Raw genomic sequence first — 23975 nt, forward strand, 5'->3', positions numbered from 1 at the left:
TGCTCCAGTTTCAACTGTTCTGCCTGCGGCTATGGATCCCTGCACCTGTTCACCGGTGCTACCTTGTCCCGGACGTGCCGTTTCGACAACCTCCCTCCCTCTCTCTCTACCGCACCTGCTGTCTTGACCTCTGAATGCTCGGCTATGAAAAGCCAACTGACATTTACTCCTGAGGTATTGACCTGTTGCACCCTCAACCACTGTGATTATTATATGACCCTGCTGGTCATCTATGAACATTTGAAAATCTTGAAAAGACAATCTGGCCTTAATGGCCATGTACACTTATTATCAGAAGAGGACTGGCCACACCTCAGAGCCTGGTTCCTCTCTATGTTTCTTCCTAGGTTCCCGCCTTTCTAGGGAGTTTTTCCTAGCCACCATGCTTAAACATCTGCATTGCTTGCTGTTTGGGGTTTTAGGCTGGGTTTCTGTGTAGCACTTTATGACATCTGCTGATGTAAAAAGGGCTTTATAAATACATTTGATTGGTTGTTACAAATCAATCAATCTTCGATCAAATAAGCCTCACATCGAAAATGTGCAATTACATTTTTTGTTGACCAAATTCGACTCGCTCATTAACCTCCATACAAAAATTCCTCACTTCATGTGCGCTTATTTTCATGGAAAGATTTTGGGTGGAGTAAATCCTCTCACTTCGCCTCTTCCTGTCTGGTCTGATCCTCTCTGGAAGTGGGGTAACTACAGCCCAAAATGGTGGTTGCAGATTGGCTGTGTCGAAAGAAATAGGGGTGTCAAATCAAATCAAATTTTATTTGTCACATGCACCGGATACAACTGATGTAGACCTTAGAGTGAAATGCTTACTTACAAGCCCTTAACCAAGAATGCAGTTTTGAGAAAAATACATAAAAAAATAAGAAATAGAAGTAACAAATAATTAAAGATCAGCAGTAAAATAACAATAGCGAGGCTATATACAAGGGGTACCGGTACAGATTCAATGCACCGGTTAGTCAAGGAAATTGAGGTAATATGTACATGTAGGTAGAGTTATTAAAGTGACTATGCATAGATAATAACAGAGAGTAGCAACAGCGTAAAGGGAGGTGGGGGGCTAATGCAAATAGTCTGGGTAGGCATTTGATTAGATGTTCAGGAGTCTAAATGGCTTGGGGGTAGAAGCTGTTTAGAAGCCTCTTGGACCTAGACTTGTCACTCCGGCACCGCTTGCCGTGCTGTAGCAGAGAGAACAGTCTATGACAAGGGTGGCTGGAGTCTTTGACAATTTTTAGGGCCTTCTTCTGACACCGCCTGGTATAGAGGTCCTGGATGCAGGAAGTTTGGCCCCAGTGAAGTACTGGTCCGTACGCACTACCCTCTGTAGTGCCTTGCGGTCAAAGGCCGAGCAGTTGCCATACCAGGTAGTGATGCAACCCGTCAGGATGCTCTCGATGGTGCAGCTGTAGAACCTTTTGAGGATCTGAGGACCCATGCCAAATCTTATCGAAAGAAAGTAGGCGTATCGAAAGCGCACATGTAATTGGTCCGAATTTCTGTCACTTCCTGCCAGTGAGTGTAGAGATTCGTGGAGACATCACTGTAGAGGAAGGTGCATCAAACAACTGGCATCAAAATGAACTTGAGGACGTTGCGGAAACTCAGAATGATTGTGTAGTGAAATCACTCACACTGTGGGAAAACATTGCATGTAAATGCACGTATCTTATTAACATGCTTTCATGTTTTTACATTTTCCATGTATCACATCATTGCGGTTGTGTAGGCTACTGTGCGCAGGCTACTGTGTCAAAGATTACATTTGTTGATGTCCCACTTCTAAACACCGATAGCAAGCTTGCTGAAGGGCAGAACTATTGCACTTTCAAGACAACTGGTGCAGCGTTCAAAACAACTGGGAACTCGGGAAATCTCAGACTTCTGACTTTAGTGGTTTCAAAACAACCGGGAACTCAGTAAAAAAATAAAAAATTGACAGGTAAAAAAATCAATTTAAACAGTCATCCAACTCAGGAACTGAGGCCTCTTTCTAGAGCTCCGACTTTCCGACATGAAGATTACTGACATCATGATTTGACCGCGTTTTTTCAGAGTTCCCAGTTGTCCTGAAAGCACCATATGCCACATTCAAGTCCTAGTCTGAACTAGGAAACTCGGAAATGTCTGATTTGCTAATTGGTTGTAGTTATACACCTGCTGCTTTCAATCTGTTAGCCAGTCGGACATTTCAGAATATCCTAGTTCCAACTAGCAAGTGAATGTGGCAGTAAGGCGCATTCCTTTGACCAGGCGTTGCTGACACATACCAGATCTTACAATGCCTGGATAGGTATTTTATAAATCAGCAGAGATACTGGATATAATGACGAGACGCTTGTGTCTCCGCCCTAATACTTGGGGTCCGTTGTCCACAGACCGGAATAGCAGGTTGTTAACCTAAGGTAGCAAGTAAAATTAACTTTCAAGCTCCTGCCCATTCCTTGCTTTGGATTGGTGGATACATCTCGTTATTTGAATTTTCGATGAGGGGTATTCAATGGTGAGTGAGATCCTAAGCTAACCTTATGAATATGCATTGACGGTTTAGAATTTCAATAACTTCTAAAGTGTTTGTTCTCAATTGCTGGGCTGTCACCTGCATCACAATTATATCAGTACACTCTTAACAACCTAAGCATTATGAAACTTCTATTAGATCAAATAAGCCTCATGCATCAAAATAGCAATTCATTTTTATCTTGACTAAATTCGGCACTCACTCATTGCCCCCATACAAAAACTCCTCGCTTGCTTAATAATTAATGATCTCCTTAACGTGGGCCAATGTTGGGAGGAGTAAACCCTCTCGATTTGCTTCTTCCTCTCTGCCTATACTTGAAAATGTGAGATCCCACTGATTTCGCCGTGGTTCCGGTGCATCCTTCGACACCAAATTGCTTTCAAACACCGACCTCTACTGGACACCTACTTACAAAGTTAGACCTGAACGGTAGCTCAGCAGGTAGGGTCGGGACTGATAGAGCACTCAAACTATAAGGCGTCGGGTCATTTATATGTTATAGCTTTGTCGCATCATAAATAATGCCATGGATTCACAGTTTTTGAAAAATAGTTGGAGCAGGGCCTGCGTTATGGGCGGGCCTTAAGGGGCCTGGTCCACCCTTATGTACCTTCCGGCCCGCCCTACCATAACTTCTTGCCCATTCAAATAAAATAAAAAAATATTGTTATTTAGACATTAATACGTGTTAGATATCAGTTTTCAAACAATGTAAAAAAAAAAAAGATTTTTTTTTTTTACGTTGTTTTTAAACTGATATCTAACACGTATTAATGTCAAAATAACATGCAAAACAGGCAACCCGCCCACATTTGAGTTTAGGTTCCTACAAATCAATGTTTACGAATGCTTGACTTTATGAGGAAACTATGCCGGGTTACAATTATAGCTCGGCTCAGATAACCAAATACCCATAAAGAAATCAGAATTCCCCAGGCCCACAATAATTGAAATATCAAAAACCTATACTGTGGGTTGTAGTTATAATGTACACAGTAATTGGACAGTTATTTTTTTCAATAATTTTGGCATACAACAAGAAAAGAGACGTTTCCCTCTGTGTCCTTTAATTATTTTACATAAAAGAAAATATCATGCTTTTTTAAAATCTGATATATGAGCGGGAGAGATGGTTTTGTAACGTACATACATTAGGGATGGGGATTAGGGATTGGTTCTGGGGATATAGTAAAGCACTGGGAAGAGGGATCCAAGTCTCTTACGGCTGATAAGAGGATAAGTCATGTCCCTCTGACTGCAGGCTCTAGTCGGAGTCACTGCTGCACGAGCTGCTTGAACTCTGGATGGAGGAGAAACAGAAAAGGAACACCTTTAATTCAACATAAATTATTTCAATTTAACAGAGATTTTACTATGGAGCACTTTCAATTAGTTTTAGACTTAAAAGGTCTCTTACCCCATGACTCTGCTTCCCTTGCTTGTGACAACCTCCATGCCAATGCCCATGCTTGTGCCTGTGCCTGCATCCATGACCGTGCCCATGACCGTGCCCATGGCCATGCCCTCCGCGACCGCGCCCTCCGTGTCCTCCGCGACCGCGCCCTCCGCGACCGTGCCCTCCGTGTCCTCCATGACCGTGCCCTCCGTGTCCTCCATGACCGTGCCCTCCACAATCAGGTCCGTGCCCATGATCGTGCCCATGACCTCCATGGGGACCCTGTACTGGATAAGATGGTGGCACAGGGTAGCAAGTGGAGGGGGGCTGGTAGGGAGGGCATAATGGGGGCTGGATGGTTCCAGTGGGACACCCACCAGGGTATAACCCACCTGGCATTGGCGGGACGCATCCGCTTGGGTTCACGTTGTAGCCAGAGGGATGCTGGTTTCCTATACAAGGAGAGATTTATATAGAATATGAGCCAAATGACCTACACTATAAATTGAAAGAGTGGTACAAACAAATGAAATTGGTTTGCAAACATTTACCTTGGTTGTGACCCCACATCTCGATGTTTCAGATCAAAACCCTGAAATTGAAAAATTGTTTATTCTTATTTTAATGATTTATTAAAAATATTATATTTTGTCCCCGCTTTCGCTAAAATAGAACCTAGAGTTAGAGATGGAGAAAGTCCTTGTCAACATATTGCTACATTCAGTCACATCTAACCAGTCTGACTGGTTGTGGAAAATGCTATCTGCAAACAAATGGAACAATAGTGTACTAGACTGATCTGGCTGCACACTAAGACCTATGTTCCATACCAGGGAAAGCAACAGTGGGGTGTTGGCCGACATATTTTTTAATCCTTTTGCAGTGCTTTTTATTCATGTAGTTACCAGGTAAATACTGTCTGCAAAGACACATTTATAAACAGTTTTTCTCAGGTACTTATAAAACATAATTGCTTTGACATTAATGTCAAGATACTGTATATATTATGGCATTTCAATGTAAGTTCGGATGGCATTCTTATGGATTTCCACTGGATGGAGCATTGAAAGCACTGAGGTAATCAGTAAGCACCAAAGTTACTGAATTAATTGATATTTTACGCAGGTACTAAGTACTTATCCTAGTATTTGCTGGTAAATTAAGCACTGACAAGTGTCAAAAACTACTTTGTTTTTGGTCTTTTATTCCATCTGGAATCAACATTTAGTAAACGTATCCCTAAGTAGATAAAAATACTTATTAACAATTAAAGATATACAAAGAACATATTTCCCTGCATTGGCAACTTTAGTCTCCCATAGTTCAAAGTACTGTAACACATCAATCAAAGGGCTATCTGTTAAACTTTATCAATCATGTTTTACATGTTTCTTAAAAAAAACATGATTATTTTCAATGAGTGTCAAAATAAGGCATATTTAGAAATAGTGTACTTACTGGGATGTAGTTCCTGTCAGGGTTCTGTCTGCATTGCTTCCCAGAGAAATAACTCTTAATTATATTGTAGAGAGACACACCTCCACACACCTCACTTCCTTTAACACTCCCCAAATCTCTCATCATAAACTTAACAGACATCTCTCTCTCTCTGTGTGTGTGTATGTGTGTGTCAAGGGGGTGCGAGGGGGATGGTAATAGAAGGGCAGTCATTTTTGTGTTTTTATGTAATTTGATGAATGTATAAAATAATTGGCCAATATTTATTTCATTTTACAAAGAATTTAGTTTTAATTGAATAGTGCATATGGTCCATTGGGTTTTACGAAATGTATTATAATTTATTCTTTATATAGTGGCTTGAAAAAGTATGTGAACACTTTGGAATTACCTGGATTTCTGCATAAATTGGTGTCACGCTTGTGTGTAGAAACGGACCAAGGCGCAGCGTGAGTATCGTTCCACATCTTTTATTTGAATGTGAAACTTAGCAAGACAAACAAAAAACTAATAACAAACAACAAACCGTGACAACAGAGGTGCACTAACTCAAAATAATCTCCCACAAACACAGGTGGGAAAAACAACTACTTAAATATGATCCCCAATTAGAGACAACGATGACCAGCTGCCTCTAATTGGGAATCATACATAGAAAAAAGAAACTAGAACACAACATAGAAAAAAGAAACTAGATAAACCTCCCAGTCACGCCCTGACCTACTCTACCATAGAAAATAAGAGCACTCTATGGTCAGAACGTGACAGTACCCCCCCCCAAGGTGCGGACTCTGGCCGCAAAACCTGAAACCAAAAGGGAGGGTTAGGGGCAGTGTCTAGTGTTGGTGGCGGCTCTGGTGCAGGACGAAGAACCTTCTCATCCCGCGGATCCTCTAGCATCGGAGGCGGTTCTGGTGCGGGACGAAGAACCCTCTCATCCTGCGGATCTGCCAGCATTGGAGGCGGCTCTGGTGCAGGACGAAGAACCCTCTCATCCTGTGAATCCGCCAACGTCGCTGGAGGCTCTGGGCTGCCGACCGTCGCTGGAGGCTCCGGACCGTAGATCGTCGTCGTGGTCTCCAGGCTAGGAACCTCCCCTGTAAGCTCCGGACTGGAGACCCTCGCTACAGGCTCCCATGGATCATCACTGGAGCCTTCGTGCCATGGATCATCACTACAGGCTCTGGGCCATGGATCATCCCTACAGGCTCTGGGCCATGGATTATCACTGGAGGCTCCGGGCCATGGATTATCACTGGAGGCTCCGGGCCATGGATTATCACTGGAGGCTCCGGGCCATGGATTATCACTGGAGGCTCCGGGCCATGGATTATCACTGGAGGCTTCGTGCCATGGATCATCACTACAGGCTCTGGGCCATGGATTATCACTACAGGCTCTGGGCCATGGATTATCACTGGAGGCTCCGGGCCATGGATTATCACTGGAGGCTCCGGGCCATGGATTATCACTGGAGGCTCCGGGCCATGGATTATCACTGGAGGCTCCGGGCCATGGATTATCACTGGAGGCTTCGTGCCATGGATCATCACTGGAGGCTCCGGGCCATGGATTATCACTGGAGGCTCCGGGCCATGGATTATCACTGGAGGTTCCGGGCCATGGATTATCACTGGAGGTTCCGGGCCATGGATTATCACTGGAGGCTTCGGGCCATGGATCATCACTACAGGCACCGGACTGAGGAGACGTACTGGCAGCCTGGTGCGTGGAGCTGCCACAGGGCTTACCAGGCTGGGGAGACACACATAGAAAAAATTAACTAGATAAACCCCCCCAGTCACGCCCTGACCTACTCTACCATAGAAAATCAGAGCACTCTATGGTCAGGACATGACAATTGGTCATCAAATTTGACCTGATCTAAGTCACAACAATAGACAAACATATGTGCGATATGTATCTTGCAATTCAGCTTTTAGCTGCAATATTTTCTTATCAGGTATTAATATTTTTGTAAGTAATATGAGAAATACAAGCATTAAGAATGAAGATTAAAGACAGATGGCAATAAATATCTGGTAAGATGAGTCTTCCAACCATCAAATGACTCACACTACACATCCTTCTGAAGAAAGTATGAGTAATTGGGAAAGTTATGAGCATTGGTAAATACTGGGCGCTTTTTAAAGAGTTGGCATTTACAAATGAAATGTGGAGAACAGACCTGGGCAGAAAATAGTTGTATTTTGTTGTGGTAGTTGAATATAGTTTATATAGTTTCAACTAATAATCAACTATTTTCTTTGATACAGGTCTCAGAAAACCAAATAATATTTGAAGTTATTTGAAAAAATATATCTATATTTGATGGCTACCAAATTTTTGATGAAGAACCAAAAACTACAACAATTAGTATATAAATATATGATCATACGCACATGGCTTGGAGGGCTCTTAAATATGAATCTTAATATAGTCTATAGCCTATAATAAAATCACCTCAACATTAGAATAGGCCACTTTTGCAGCTTCAAAATGACTAACAAATACATTTTCATAATGAGTGAGACATAAGCTAATACAGTAACACTTGACATCAAGTTCTTATACATGTGTAGTAACTTTGATTATTACAATAGCAACATTGTTGTTACTTACATAAGAATTTGGGTATTGATTTATAATGGCATAATAATGGAGTTATTACAAGTGGAATAAGGAACAGTCACTATTCCTCTTGTGCACAATAGTTACAAAAACTCTTAGCTCATTGATATGCAATTAAAATGTTAATTTCCAAAGTTATGTAACAACATGCTAATAAAATGTTGCTCAAAGTAATTAGTTTTATTACACAGGCACAAGAAAAGTTCATATCATTGATTAATTGGTATGACTTGATAATGCACACCTGGGGAAATGGACATTCAAAGGAGAAAAAAGCTAATGTTTTGTAGTCACATATACAGGAAAGGTGCAGTAAAATGTGTTATTTTACAGGGTCAGCCATAGCAGTATGCCCCCCCTGGAGCAAATTAGGCTTAAGGGCCTTGCTCAAGGGAACATCGACAGATTTTTCACCTTGTCGGCTCGGGTATTCAAACCAGCGACCTTTTAGTTACTGGCCCAACGCTCTAACCGCTAGGCCAGGGTTTCCATAACTAGGTCCTGCCCTAGTTTGTGTGTGCTCTATTTATATCTTCAACATGCAATTCCAGATACAGCCCTGCCATTAGTTGAAGGCAGCCAATCCAATAGTTTCTGAAAAGTAGTATGGTAGAAAATTACGAGATTATGTTTTAATACTGTTTATGCATCGAATAAGGTTTCTCAGTACTCCCTCATCTATGTCTGTGTGAACTGAGTTGGCCTCTGGGGTTTTGGGCTAGCAACTGATTTATGATGGTCTTGTCCTCTCTCGGAGCCTGCATTCCATTGATTGAATTTGGTGTTTGTGTACTCTGAGGTACCAGGGAGGAGATGGCTCTAGTACGGACAGCTGATAAGAAGAACCTTGTTTTAGGGGTCAAACCCTGGTTTCTATACAATTAGTAGGGATGCACGATATATCGGTAAGCATATCGGAATCGGACGATATTAGCTAAAAATGCCAACATCGGCATCGGCCCGATGTAGTTTAATGCCGAGGTGCAAAACCAATGTCAATGCTGACGTGCATACCTATATAACGTAGGTAAATGACGTAATGACACCACGAAAAATACAGCGCTACACATGAAACACAGCATTCCTAACCTAACCTACATTGTCTACTTTGTGGATCTATTTTGAAGTTTCAAAGGAAGATAAAAAAAAGGCCATATGCAAAGTTTGTGCTGCTATTATTTCCCGAGGAGGGGAGAAAGTGAAATCTTTCAATACCACAAACATAATTACTCATTTGAAAGTGCATCCCCCCCAGGCGTTCAGTGACTACTTAGAAGAAAATCTGAAAAAAAACTAAGCACACACTTCCAATAACTAAACAAGTTCAAGTCAGCGAGACAACTCAAAGGCGAAATCCATTAACGCCAAGATAATGGCATTCATTGCCCTTGACAATCAACCGTTCTCTGTCGTGGATGATGTTGGCTTGTGCCGACTGGTCGGGAACCTCGAGCCCTGGTACACACTACCAAGTAGGCGCTATTTTTCAGATGTTGCCCTACCGGAGTTACACAGTATTGTTGAAACGCATATACATGAGCTACTTGCTATGGTCGCCACTGCTGTTATCTTCACGACTGACATTTGGACCAGCGATGTCAGCCCCATACCGCTGCTGCCATTTCAATGGCATTTGAGAACATGTTTGAAACATGAACACACTCCTAGCTCCATTCAAACAACTGACTCGAGAAATAACCTCCTCGACTGCGTCTGCAGCAGACGTGATACCCTCTGTCATGGCATTGAAACGCCTGCTCAACAAAACTGCCGACACAGACCGTGGGGTTAAAACTTCTACTAGAGGCTGTGAACAAGTGATTCGGTGGCATTCTCTGAGCCTCATTACTGTGTCGCCACTATGCTTGATGCTAGGCACAAGGACCGCTACTTCGATGCAGACAAGAAACAGGGTTTATGTGAAATGGTACAGACACAGCTGGACAAGATGGAAATGGACACAGTGACAGTGCGCACCGACGAAGAGGACCCACGACAGAAGAGGCCATGGACAGACAGAGCTGAAACTTCACTGCTTGACATGTATGATGAAATCCTGGTTGAAAATGAAATGACTGAACAAATTAACAACAAAACAGCATAGTGAGTAAGTGAAAGAAATAGGTTTTGATGATGTTTTTACTGGTAATGGGGACATACGTAAATGCCAACAGTCAGTGTGTGTGTGTGTGTGTTTAAACTATTTAACTACTAGAATGCTTAAAAGGCCGCTAAAATGTTTAATATCTGTATCAGGTTTTTTGGCAAGGATATCGGCCAAAAATGTAATATCGGTGCATCCCTAACAATAAGAACAGGGAGTCGCTGACCAGCTCAAAGTCTTTCTCACTTGGTTAGAATTTCCACGACAGTAGTTACTTTCGGAGATCTGTGTTGAAATTGTTTTTTGGGGGATCCGTATTCACATCCAAAGTAACAATTTGTTCCCCCGAAAAAAGGTACTTTGCACAAATCATATTTAAAACAAATTATTCCAGGTCTGGTGGAGAAGGGGTTGAAGGAGGTGAAGTACCAGCATTCTTATCAGCAGTCATGCTTCAGGAACAAAATAAATTGGATGTGGCATGGGGAGGTGAAAACAGAAATGTACCTATCTAGCACACCTTTCTTTGGAACGTCTATTGTGCAACACTTCTACTGTGTGTTATCATATGATCTCCCTTCACGATTGCTATGATTGAGTGTCAGATAGCTTTTTGTCCAAACAGCTGCACCCTACACCATCACACACATGGACGCACGCACCCACACACATACAAAGTTGGAACTTACAAACACTCCCCAAAACGGCACCTTGAATTCCATTAGATACTTTGATTTGGCAAATTCGGTGAGAGAGAGCGTGTGTGTGTGTGTGTGTGTGTGTGTGTGTGTGTGTGGATGCAGGACGGGTCACGGGCTACTGGTTGGTAGGTTTCAGTCACACTGTTCTCCCACTCAAACATCATCAGCTGTTGCAAGAGAGAAATAGTGAATTAGTGAAACCATACAAAATGACTTTATTCTGCATTTCAAAATAAGATTTAATAACAAATCAATTACATCAATACATTTTCAGAAACTATGGTTGATATTAATAGGCAACATTTGTATTTCAGCACTATTTACAGATTGATTTACACGCTCAATTTTAATGTCATAATACATACAGGTGCCAAAATGACACCCTTATTTCTCACATAGCAGCTAAAAGGTTTGTTTCAAAGACTTCAGCCCCACCAAAATGTAAGGCAAGAGGAATGTTAAAAAAGCAGGCAAGGTAAGGTGATCCCAAGGTTGAGGTCTTTTCAGGACTCACCCAGTAGAAGACTTGAAAAACTTTCATTCAATTCACTTTTACGACCAGGGCTGGGGAGGTTACTTTAGAAAAGCAATCTGTTACAGTTGCTAGTTACCTGTCCAATCATTGTAATCACCAACTTTTGGATGACCCAAACTCAGTAACGTAATCTGATAACTAAGTTACTTTTAGATTACTTTCCCCTTAAGATGCATTAGAAGAAGACAAAAATGTATGTTACCAATTGAATGACATCTATTGCAGGATAAATCAATGTTAGAGTTTACAAAGTTCTGGCAATAAATGGATGTTGCATTTTACTTTATAGTTATGTAGGCTTCTTTTAACCCATTGCTTTCTACTTTAATATAGATAATAAAATGAGAAGGCCACATCTTCACATTGAAAATCAAAGTCTGTCAGATTTCCAATCCTTCCAATTGATTTCATACCCCTTGGTCTTCAAAAATAGGACTTGGAAAAGTGCTATTTGCATGTGAAAAATGAATTCCATATGCTGCATTTGCTGTAGGCCTATTGTTTAAGCTTTTGCTGGTGACACTTTGATATCTCCTGTTTAAGTCCATCAAAAGTGTGTGCGTTTGAGCATGTGTCCGTTAGGCCTATGGGCATTTTTGTATTATCAGCACGAATTAGATTGAGCAGCAGTGTGATTCACATCAATGAGCTATATAGATATCAATAATAAGTGATATCCTAGCACCCGTAGGCTACAACACTGCTGTCGTCCTTACCGCCAAGCGTTTATTCAAGTTGGATGTATAATCTTTGATGCTGACAGCAGTCGCACCATTGGAAGACATAGCTTGGACTGAAGTCTACAAAAGCCTATTCCAGCTCTTTTCCCGCGATCCATCAAACACATTTGGTGTGTAGTGGTCTCTGCCTTGTGGTCAGACTCTCTCAGGTGGAACAAACTTAAGATGATTTGAATGTTATTGAGAAAGAGTAATCCTAGAAGTAATCATCTAGTTTTTCAAAAGTATCTGTAATCTGATTACAATATTTTAGCTGGTAACGGATTACAGGAAAAATACTTTTAGAATCAGTTACATTTAACGGATTACATGTAATACATTATTCCCCAACCCTGTTCACGACCGTTCTTTTATGTATAGATTAGAAAGGGCACTGTTCCCATCCTTGCTGACCCCTTGACCTTTAGGTGACCCCTGACCTCACAGCTTCACCTTCCCGGCCAGAGGGCTGGAGGGGTAGAGGTTAGAGAAGCGTCCCAGCGTCCACACGGTGAAGACGTTCCTGTAGGAAGTGTAGCTGATGGCACAGCTCTTATTGAACACTCCCGAGATGTTTTCCTGAGGAGAGATAGGCCAAAATACAGTTGTGGTCACCTATAAAGCTTCAGGTTATTCTTCACAGTATGTATCTCTAGTAAGAATACTCTACACTGTTTCTTGGGCTCCAAAAATACACACTGACACAATCTGCAATACAGTACATGAAAGAATGACAGACATCCAGAGGGCCAGACGTTCAACAACAGATTATGCTAAACAATTTGACAACTTCATGCTTGAGCCTTGGGTGGAGCTAAGCATTGAGCACAGTGTGACAGGAGGCGGAGACTCACCTGTGGCCAGTCTCCATTGGGCAGCTGCTTATCAACCAACAGCTGTATTCCTCTCTCAATCACCTGTGCATCTGGGTACCTGCCACAGAGCAGAGAACAGAAGAGATTGTGGGTCTACAACTTAAACATACTGAGGTTCATTGGTCCCACTTTATATCATATTGTTTTAAACCATGTAGTTACAAGGTAGTGATGGGTTCTGACTCTTAAACTTGAAATATTGTTAATTATCAGTTATCCTATTGAAATGAGGAGCGCCATAGTCTGGTTTCTACACCAGAAGTTAATGGTTATCTGTTGGGGGAATGTGTGGCGGAGGCAATTGTGCTTGGAATGTACTGAGTAAAGGAAAGGCAATCACATGGTTGCTGTCACTGATAAGGGTGAAGAGAGGTGCTTTAGTGAGGAATGGCTTTTGGGGTTAGGTCAGGTTAGGTCACATTAAGGGAGAAGGAACAGTTTATTGCCCGCATCACTTAACTTCCTGCCTAGCAATAAAGATGTCATGTTTAGAGGGAAGGAGGATACTTCACACAAATTGGGGTATATATACACTTGTGCTGGTGGAAACATGTCTTTGTCTGTTCTGCTGTCCGACCCTTTGTGTGAATAAACTTGGTTTGAGCTTTTATAGTTTTTACCCTGTTATTTAGAACCTAACAGTAGTTACAAGGTAGTCTCAAGGTAGTTAAATAAGTCATTACAAGGCAGTTACATAAATAGTTACTGTTACCTGGCAGCCATGAGGCCCAGCAGGGCCCAGCAGGTGTTGTGGATCTGGGAGTTAGCACTCTGCACGTAGCGACGCTGCTCACAGGACTCAAAGTCCTCACCCCAGCCCCCATCCTCCATCTGGTGGGCCACCAGGAAGTCACAGGCACTCTGCACCTCCTCACACACACCACCGCTGGAGAGAGAAAGGAGACAGAAACAGACCAAGAGAGAGGGAAAGATGTATTTTTAAAGGTTTGAAAAACGATTCCACAGACATTCGTGTTTCCTTTGAATGTGGTGTGTGCATACACGTCTTCCTCCAGCACTAAGGATCCTTACCCATCATGGTAGGTGTGACCCATGCAGGCAAAGGCCTCCAAGCCGAACCAGACCCCATAGGTGAAGCACACTCCCCAGGATCTAGGCAACACACACCACAATAAGAAAGGACTAGGTTTGAAAAAGTACAGTAGGATTTCCTGCTTATTCCCTCCTGATTCCGTGAAGCTTCCAACCGGGATTTCTGGAAAACTTTTTGGGGAAAGTTACCAGAATTTTGCAACCCTAGGAAGGACACATAACTAAATGGTCCATATGACACAGAAGAATTAACAACAACATGACATTCAAATCACAGGCACTGGCATTCAAATCACATGGCATTCAAATCAGATGCCACTCAAATCACATTGCATTCGAATCACAAGCACTGGCATTCAAATCAAATGGTATTCAAATCACGGGCACTGCCATTCAAATCATATGGCATTCAAATCACAGGCAGAGTCCTGACAGTCTTCAATAGCCTCCTTTACTTGTATCCTTTCCTTTATGACCACTGATCCAGACTTGTTAGATGGAATCAACATGGAGAAGACCTATCCATATAGTCTCACCCATCAGTTGTCATGAGTAGGGCCCAAAATGATTCCTTATGACCTTTAATAGCTTTATATACCTAGATGCCTAATGTTTTCCTTGGTCATGAAGTAAAGGAGATGAGGAGACACTCAGCCATGATATATAGTGCATTTGGAAAGTATTAAGACCCCTTTACTTTTTCCACATTTTGTTAGGTTACAGCCTTATTCTAAAATTGATTAAATAGTTTATTTTTCTTTTCTACACACAATACCCCATAATGACAAAGCAAACTCAGATTTTTTAAAATGTTTAGCAAAATTCCCTTTATTTTTTTACAGAAATATCACATTTACATAAGTATTCAGACCCTTTACTCAGTACTTTGTACCTTGCTACAAGCTTGGCACATCTGTATTTGGGGAGATTCTGTCATTCTTCTCTGCAGAACCTCCCAAGCTCTGACAGGTTGGATGGGGAGCGTTGCTGCACAGCTATTTTCAGGTCTCTCCAGAGATGTTCGATCGGGTTCAAGTCCGGGCTCTGGCAGGGCCACACAAGGATATTCAGAGACTTGTCCCGAAGCCACTCCAGCGTTGTCTTGACTGTGTGCTTAGGGTTGTTATCCTTTTGGAAGGTGAACCTTCTCCCCAGTCAGAGGTCCTGAGTGCTCTGGAGCAGGTTTTCATCAAGGATCTCGCTGTACTTTTCTCCGTTCATCTTTGCCTCGATCCTGACTAGTCTCCCAGTCCCTGCCGCTGAAAAACATCCCCACAGCATGATGCTGCCACCACCACACCTCACTGTTGGGATGTTGCCAGGTTTCCTCCAGATGTGACGCTTTGCATTCAGGACAAAGTGTTCAATCTTGATTTCATCAGACCAGAGATTCTTGTTTCTCATGGCCTGAGAGTCTGTCATGTGCCTTTTACTGAGAAATGGCTCCCGTCTGGCCACTCTACATGTAGACCTGATTGGTGGAGTGCTGCAGAGATGGTTTTCCTTCTGGAAGGCTCTCCCATCTCCACAGAGGAACTCTGGAGCTCTGACAGAGTGACCATCGGGTTCTTGGTCACCTCCCTGACCAAGGCCCTTCTCCACCGATTGCTTAGTTTGGCCGGGCAGCCAGCTCTAGCAAGAGTCTTGGTAATTCCTAACTTCTTCCATTTAAGAATGATGGAGGCCACTGCGTTCTTGGGACCTTCAATGTTGCAGACATTTTTTGGTACCCTTCCCCAGATCTGTGCCTTGACATAATCATGTCTCAGAGCTCTACGGAGAATTCCTTTGACCTCATGGCTTGGTTTTTGTTCTGACATGCACTGTCAATTGTGGGACCTTATATAAACAGGTGTGTGCCTTTACAAATCATGTCCAATCAATTGAATTTACCACAGGTGGACTCCAAGTTGTAGAAACATCTCAAGGATGATCAATGGAAACAGGATGCACCTGAGCATAATTTGAAGTCTCATAGCAAAGGATCTGAATACTTAAGTAAATAAGGTATTTCTGTTTTTTATTTGTAATACATTTGCAATCATTTCTAAAAACCTGTTTTCGCTTTGTCATTATGGGATATTGCGTGTAGATTGATAAGAAAAAAAAATCTGTAATCAATGTTAATGTAAGGCTGTAACGTAACCAAATGTGGAAAAAGTCAAGGGGTCTGAATGCTTTCTGAATGAACTGTAAGTGAGACCGGAAGCTACTTACCCTTCCCATGACCCATCAGGCCTCTGCACCCTCCGGCAGTACTCCAATCCTTCTCTCAGAGTGGACCTGAGTTAAAACAGTTAGAAAAAGTTAGGCTTTTAGGCAGTAGCTTGGAGAGGGTTACGGTTCCAGGCTAGATGTGTGTGTACCTTATCTCCTCTGTCCGGTATTCAGGGTACACGTGCTGGAAGTGTCTCAGAGCCTGCATGACTGCTGAGGTGCATTCCACATAGGTGTAGTCTATCATGATGTCACCTGAAAGAAAGAGAGGGGGGAGGTGGTGGTGGGAGAGAGTACAAAGCTTGTATTTATAGCCTAAAAAAGTATTATATCCATAAATACAACACGGGTGGGGGTTGGGGGAATGAAAGACTCACCAAACACCTCTGAGGGGTTGAGTAGCTCCAACAGTCTCCCTCCTCGCTTGGTCTCATAAGTGGCAAAACCGCCATCTTTGTTTCTCATGCTCAACAACTGCAACACACAGTCAACCAGGGCAAGTGTCAGTATTGTATATTGCTTTTTTGTTGTATGATGGAATCAAACATGAACTGTGAGTTTGCATTATTATCAGCACTGTGAGACATCATCTTGAAAGAAGTTGAAAGTTTGGGAGATAGTAGAGAGGAAAATACATGAAAGATCGAGAAAAGCCCCCCCGACACGATATATCAACTTGTGGTAAAAACTGTGATTGGTTGTACAGTAGATAGAAGTCAGTTGGTTTGGCCACTGACCACATTGACGGAGTCACACAGGCGCTCTGAGGGGACGTGCTGACTGATGAAGGGACAGTGTTCCTGCAGAAGCATCACTGACTTTAGGCCCTCTGCCGTGCAGTCAGCCACGATCCAGCCACAGTCCCGTGTGCTGAAGGGGAACCCTCCCTGATGGACACACATTCATGCATGTAAGCGCGCATAGACACATGCACACAAATGCACGCACACAACCATGCAGGACACACGGATGTGCAGGACACACACACACACACACTTCCTCTGACTGGCAGTAATGGTTCACCTTGTTCATCTGTCTGTAGTATTTCTGGTATTCTGGGGGGTTGTCAGGTATCTGATGAAAGGAGAAAACTGGTCAGACATTGGAAAAAATCCATAGAACAGGTCTATTAGTCCGTTCTCAAACCAAATGTTTTGAGAACGGAACCGAGGAATGTGTTCCCTCAAGGTGTTTTGTCTGGCAGCGAGCCAATACACTAGACTCTCTGACCTGTGTGAGGAACTCAAGCACCTTTCCTGTGACGCTCTCACCTGTGTGATGGTGAGAAACTGGTGGGCGTGTTTAAGACACTCTTCTAACCTGGGGCTGTCCTGAGCCCCTGCCTGAATGACCCCAATTGAGAAAAAAACACAAAAACGTTAGAAATGTGAACAACACATCATCCTCTCAACTTTGACATCTTTACGGTTATCAATCATCACATGAATGGAGAGTAATGCACACAGAATGTAAAGCGTGATGAACAAGTCAGATGGATTCTTTGTAGTCTTTGTAGCGTATAATCAATATGAATATCTCACCTCTAGGAAGGCCTGAGCTGCGAAAGCCGTGTCCCATAGCTGTGATCCATTGGTCCCCTACAGGAACACAACCAGACTGCATGTCAGACTGCATGTCAGACTGCATGCTTTTTTGTCTTCTTAATTTGGGTCAGGAAACCGGCCCATAATGCAAAAGATTAACGACATTATGTATATCATGGCTAGCCAATACCCAACATACCTGCATTTTCATACCATCCAATCCCAGCCTATCGCGAACCAGGAAATGGAAAACAAAACAATTAAATAAACACACTCACAACCTACTGCATTGTCACATACAACAACTGACTCACTAACTGACTGACCAGAGGTAGTCTGGGATCCTGGACACGTGCTCCTGGAAGGCAGCGGAGGAGGGTCCGTCCACGTGCCAGCGCACCAGCATGTTGATCGTTTTGGAGATCTGAGGAGTGAAACTAGGTGTTAAATCACCACCACGTAACAACTGACACACAATTCTGGATCAACTTAAACCATAGTGTAAACTGCCAAAACAGCATTAAAGATGGAATCCGCACTAGGGGAAACAGCGCCACTAATGTTATCCGCCCCACGGCCGTTGTTGTTTTTGTTTGGTTGAAGAAGCAGTGGGGAAGCGATGCATATCAAGGTAAAGAAAAAAAACGCAGTACGTATGCTTCTGTTCTACCGCGCGTGCAATGATGTCTGAGGGGAAAGAACTGTGTTCATTGTTCGCAGTAACTTCTTTGATGTGATAATATTGCAAACCAATGTTTCACAAAGAAGGATTCCAGCTGGAAGTGCAAGGAAATAATAGATCATCCTAAAACACAAGCGCCATTAAAAAAAAATACTTTGGTTAAAGTTCAGTTTCTTACTGGGCCGATGCTGATGCACTTGGTGAAACGGTCGTCAGCCTGTATGTGGTCGTACAGCTCTTTGACCGCTCTTCCTCGTAGACTGCTGCTGTGGTGGGCCTCATACACGTTCATGACCACTGAAGAAGAACAGAGAATTCAAGGTTACAGTTATAACGTAGTCGCAAATGACCACTCACAAACTATTAATACAGTATGTGCAGTGCTTACTGTAAGCCACGGTGAGTAGTGTGCTGTGTGGTGTGTACATGTCACATGCCGCCACATTGTTCCGCTGACCAGGCCAGTTGATGGTGGCATAGTCCTGGACATACAGCTCCTATAGAACAGAGAACGATGCTACTAAGTCCATGCACTCTATTGCAGCTCCGTCTTATTCTAGCTGATCTTGGGGCTGTGCCTACGTGGGCAACTTCTGGCCGGAGTGAGTGGAGCACTATGACAGCAACATGTCGCCCCCAGGTGGGGTGAAGTAACTACTGCACCTGTCTGAGGCTGAGCACCAGGGGGTCCTCCTTGGCAGCAAACCTGACAGCATAGCAGTAGCTCATAGGGAGGTAGACCTGGCGACAGTGGCACCAGAGAGTGGATGGGTGAGCAGGGAACCAGGTAGGGAACAGCCTGAATAGAGGACAAACATGGACCAAAGAACAGGGCAAGTTGAAAAATAGCTGAGGGAATCAATGTCCCAAATCAAGGTTAAAGTTCACAACTATTCAAGAGTGAGCTGTCTATCCAAGTTCAACTTTTATGCATAGGTGCTGTATAAAGGTGAATAAAATCTATGTACAATTCTGATCAAATTCGTATCAGGACATCAAGCATACCACATCTCCGGGAGGAGTGTGTTCATTCCTTCCCAGCTGTACACATTGAGGATGGCCAACCAGAATTTACCCCAGGAGGGAATGCCCACCGCGCCTCCTGTACAACAGACAGACACACAGACATGATCTGACTCTACAATGGTAACAATTTCACCTCTTATTTGAGGTTAAAAGCATTTAGACACTCTTTATTTCAGGTTTAAAACATATACAGGTGATGCTCTCCAACATTTCCTTTCATTTTTTCTAACAGCATATTTCTTTGGTTCTACCAACATATGAAACAAAGAGCTCAATTAATTGACCCCCCCCAAAAATTCAACAATTAAATCTGACCTTTGCTGTGCAGGTTGTTCCTGGCCCGAACCATATCCGGGTCATCTGGTCCCACTCCCAGAATCCTCAGGGTGGTGTAGCTGAGGGCCGTGCCAAACACTGTGGACTTGTCTTCAATGTGTCTGACAAGAAATTACCAAAACACAACAATAAGAAATCTTTGAAGCTTTGACTGCGCTGATACTGACAAGCCTCATAAGCTTTGGTAGAAACATTGCTAATTAAACTACTGGAGAATATCTAAACAGTGTGCGTGGGCATCCCTCTTATTTTCACACTGTATTTTGGGGTAGAAGTGAAGGAGAGCAGTGATGAGAACACTCACAGGCCCCAGCCTCCATCAGCCAGCTGGACAGAGCGCAGGTATCTCACCATCTCCTTCTTCCAGGCCTCAGGGAGAGGGATCTGGGTTATGTGACAGGTGATCAGGAGACCTGAGGATAGCACAGACAGACAGACAGACAGACCACTGATGTCACCTCAGATGTTGTAAGTACAGATGTGAGTCTCATCATTAACTTGAGTGTTTTTACTGTTTTCATAACCCATGTATTACATTATAACTACCATGGCATAATGCACACGATAATGCACACCACGTGCGACCACGTCCACTGTTATTTTCCCATGGACATGACACAATAAAACTCAATGAGCGTGCTTGTTATGTGTACATACATTATCTGTAAATATGGAAGTTAATATTGGATGGCATTATGCAGATATTTAATTTTACGAGATGCATACTGTACGTCCTTTGAAAGTGCATCTAATTGTGTGTACCTGGTAGCAGGAAGAGGGGTCCTCCGTAGTCTCCTGCCCAGTGGCCATCTTCTGCCTGGAGCTGGCTGTAGAATGCCATGCCCTTCAGGGCTGACTCCACTGCAGTGTGGGCTGAGGGAGAGCCAGGGATGAATTTACTCTGTAGAGGGGCATAGGTACTGTCACAACAAAGCATGGGTCAAAGGTCACAACACTAATGGCAAGCTCTTTAGAGGAGAGATTTAGTTCCACCTTTTGTTCTTGTGGGGCCCAACTATTCTATCATTGAATTTATACTTCATTGAGACATATGTTTATAAGAGGTTAGGATGAGAGAATATGCACTTATTTTTGAAAGGGTTTCAACCATACGGTTTATGGCTTCAACTAATAATATATTATAATAATTTGGGGAGTGCTTATATTTTACCTGTTCAATTTATATTGATTTAAGTCAATTAAGAACAAATTCTTATTTACAATGACGGCCTACTAAGGGGACATGTAGGCAATCCAAAAACTGCAATACAAGTGTGCAATGGAAATGTTATTTATATCAACTACACCTGAGACACCCACAGGGAGTGGGGTCCCAAATGTACAGCACCCCTGGAGCAATTAGGGTTAAGTGCCTTGCTCAAGGACACAGCGACAGATTTTTCACCTGGTCGGCTCCAGTATTCGAACCAGCAACCTTGCGGTTATTGGCCTAACGCTCTAACCTTAAGGCTACCTGCCATGCCTAATGCTTACGCTTCAGATAGCCTAGGTCAGCCTGTTCTCATAACATAGTAAATGTAAATCCGAGACACTGAAATTAGTATGATATGTTAGGTTTCATATGGTTACATACGACCTCATTTTTCAACTACTTAAAACTTTTGCAACTACTTAGCATGTCTGCTAACCCTTTCCCTAACCTTAACCCTTTAACCTAACTCCTAAACTTAACCCTAACCCCTAGCCTAGCTAATTTGTAACATAAACAATATATACAGAAGTAGGACACCCCTTCAAATGAGTGGATTCGGCTATTTCAGTAACACCCATTGCTGACTGGTGTATAAAATTGAGCATACCACGAGCACTAGTGAGGTTGGGCTGTGATGTTGGACGATTAGGCCTTAAATCAATATAAATGCAATCTCCATACACAAACATTGGCAGTAGAATGGCCTTCCTGAAGATCTCAGTGACTTTCAACGTGGCACCGTCATAGGATGCCACCTTTCCAACAAGTCAGTTTGGAAAATGTCTGCCCTGGTCAACTGTAAGTGCTGTTATTGTGAAGTGGAAACATCTAGGAGTAGCAACGGCTCAAACGTGAAGTGGAGGCCACACAAGCTCACAGAATGGGACCGCCGAGTGCTGAAGCACGTAGCGCGTAAAAATCGCCTGTCCTCGGTTGCAACATTCACTACCGAGTTCCAAACTGCCTCTGGAAGCAACGTCAGCACAATAACTGTTCATCCGGAGCTTCATGAAATGGGTTTCCATGGCCGAGCAGCCCCACAGAATCCTAAGATCACCATGAGCAATGCCAAGCATTGTCTGGAGTGGCGTAAAGCTCGCCGCCATTGGACTCTGGAGCAGTGGAAATGCATTCTCTGGAGTGATGAATCACGCTTCACCATCTGGAAGTCCGACGGACGAATCTGGGTTTGGCGGGTGCCAGAAGAACACTATCTGCCGAATGCATAGTGTCAACTGTAAAGTTTGGCGGAGGAGGAATAATGGTCTGGGGCTGTTTTTCATGGTTTGGGCTGGGCCCCTTAGTTCCAGTGAATGGAAATCTTAACGCTACAGCATACAATGACTTTCTAGACGATTCTGTGCTTCCAACTTTGTGGCAACAGTTTGGGGAAGGCCCTTTTGTGTTTCAGCATTACAATGGCCCTGTGCACAAAGCAAGGTCCATACAGAAATGGTTTGTTGAGATTGGTGTGGAAGAACTTGATTGGCCTGCACAGCCCTGACCTCAAGCTCATCAAACACCTTTGAAATTAATTGAAACACCGACTGCGAACCAGGCCTAATCATCCAACATCACTGCCCGACCTCACTAGTGCTCGTGGCTGAATGGAAGCAAGAATCCGCAGCAATGCTCCAACATCTAGTGGAAAGCCTTCCCAGAAAAGTGGAAGCTGTTATAGCAGCAAAGGGGGGGACCAACTCCATATTAATGCCCATGATTTTGGAATGAGATGTTCAACGAGCAAGTGTCCACTTACACTACATGACCAAAAGTATCATACGTTTGGCAAATTCGCACCCTCGTAACATATAATGCTAATTGTAATTCGTAACATATCATATGAAATGGGTGATGGACATCCACAAATGAATACATACCCTATGAAACGTAACATCATACTAAATAGTGTCTCGGATTTACGTACAGAATAAAAGTAACTTCATACTAATTAGTATCTCGGATTTACGTACAGAATAATATGAAATGCATCGAGAGAAGGTTGCCTAGGTAAGTCCTCTCCTTTAGTAGATACAGGTGATATACCCAATGCCTAGTGAAAAATAAACATGGATGAGTATGTGTACCGTATCCAAACCAAGTGAATGGGCTTCAAGCATAGTCTGCTCCCTGTCTGATGTGTCTTGATCCTCTACATAGCGCCATGTCTGCCTGCCCTCTATGTTACTCAGCCTCCAGCGGGTCAGGTCGGTCGCTGGCTCCGTCTTGTACGGTCCCCCCCTCCTACGAAGGCATCTGAGGGTGCAAGAATTGACAGCGCGCGTATGCGTATGGAATTCATGGGCGCGCGTATCCACTGGGGACACACTGGTTGAATCGACGTTGTTTCCACGTCATTTCAATGACATTACGTTGAACCAACGTGCAGTAGACGTTGAATTGAAGTCTGTGCCCAGTGGGTGTGGCGCTTGCGTAATTCTGCACCACAATTAGTATTGTACTTAATGGCTATTGTTGAAATTGATACAGTCGTTGACATGCGTCTTGTTCCTTTCCTATTGAGCATGCATGTCCTTTCTGATCAAGTTAATAGTTTAATATTGTGAAAGAGCACAAAGCAATCAGCTACCAATCAATTAGCAACAGTTATAACTTTCTACAAACGTTTACTTGTATAGCATATATAATTTAATACACATAATTGAACATGGTCTGTACTTACGTTCCCTCGGTCATCATTAAAACCGTATGAATGAATTATATCCTCTGCCAACTTCAGCTGATGCACAGGATCAACCCCCCCATTTGGGATACTGTGGGAATTGATGTTCTCTTTTCAAAATCTTTCCGTTGGATAAACACTAACTTGTGCCACAGCGGACTGCCCTTCCCATGATTCCAAGCAGTACCATCCGAGGAGGTTTTTGCATGGAGAGATATGAGCAGACAGACGACTGTCCAATCACAATTTAGAGAGGC

The 23975-nt window shown here is 43.1% G+C and overlaps 1 protein-coding gene across 2 annotated transcripts; it reads right to left on the bottom strand.

The window, feature by feature from the left end:
* Positions 1 to 11026: 11026 nt before the first annotated feature.
* lss (lanosterol synthase (2,3-oxidosqualene-lanosterol cyclase)) lies at positions 11027 to 23825 on the bottom strand. Of its 2 annotated transcripts, XM_029703477.1 has the most exons (22): positions 23719 to 23825; positions 23123 to 23291; positions 20585 to 20723; positions 20127 to 20235; positions 19802 to 19923; positions 19466 to 19562; positions 19124 to 19259; positions 18849 to 18957; positions 18639 to 18757; positions 18105 to 18202; positions 17978 to 18005; positions 17776 to 17832; positions 17506 to 17577; positions 17258 to 17308; positions 16972 to 17121; positions 16612 to 16708; positions 16384 to 16489; positions 16235 to 16300; positions 13997 to 14077; positions 13677 to 13850; positions 12944 to 13022; positions 11027 to 12668 (listed from the first exon to the last, which is right to left on the bottom strand). In XM_029703477.1, exons 1-22 carry the CDS (start codon positions 23733 to 23735, stop codon positions 12531 to 12533), a joined length of 2214 nt encoding a protein of 737 aa, XP_029559337.1. In that variant the 5' UTR covers positions 23736 to 23825; the 3' UTR covers positions 11027 to 12530. The 2 variants fall into 2 exon arrangements, with proteins under 2 accessions (XP_029559337.1, XP_029559338.1); XM_029703478.1 differs by lacking the exons at positions 23123 to 23291; positions 23719 to 23825 and adding an exon at positions 23009 to 23105.
* Positions 23826 to 23975: the final 150 nt, after the last annotated feature.

Source organism: Salmo trutta, chromosome 20, assembly GCF_901001165.1.
Source record: "Salmo trutta chromosome 20, fSalTru1.1, whole genome shotgun sequence".
Classification (NCBI taxonomy): Eukaryota; Metazoa; Chordata; class Actinopteri; order Salmoniformes; family Salmonidae; genus Salmo; species Salmo trutta.

What these genes read in the sequence shown, in the direction of transcription:
- lss (XM_029703477.1), bottom strand. An exon ending in CAACCCCTCAGAGGTGTTTG is followed by an intron (nt 16,490 to 16,611) that starts GTGAGTCTTTCA and finishes TCTTTCTTTCAG; the next exon opens with GTGACATCATGATAGACTAC. An exon ending in CCAATGGAGACTGGCCACAG is followed by an intron (nt 12,669 to 12,943) that starts GTGAGTCTCCGC and finishes ATCTCTCCTCAG; the next exon opens with GAAAACATCTCGGGAGTGTT.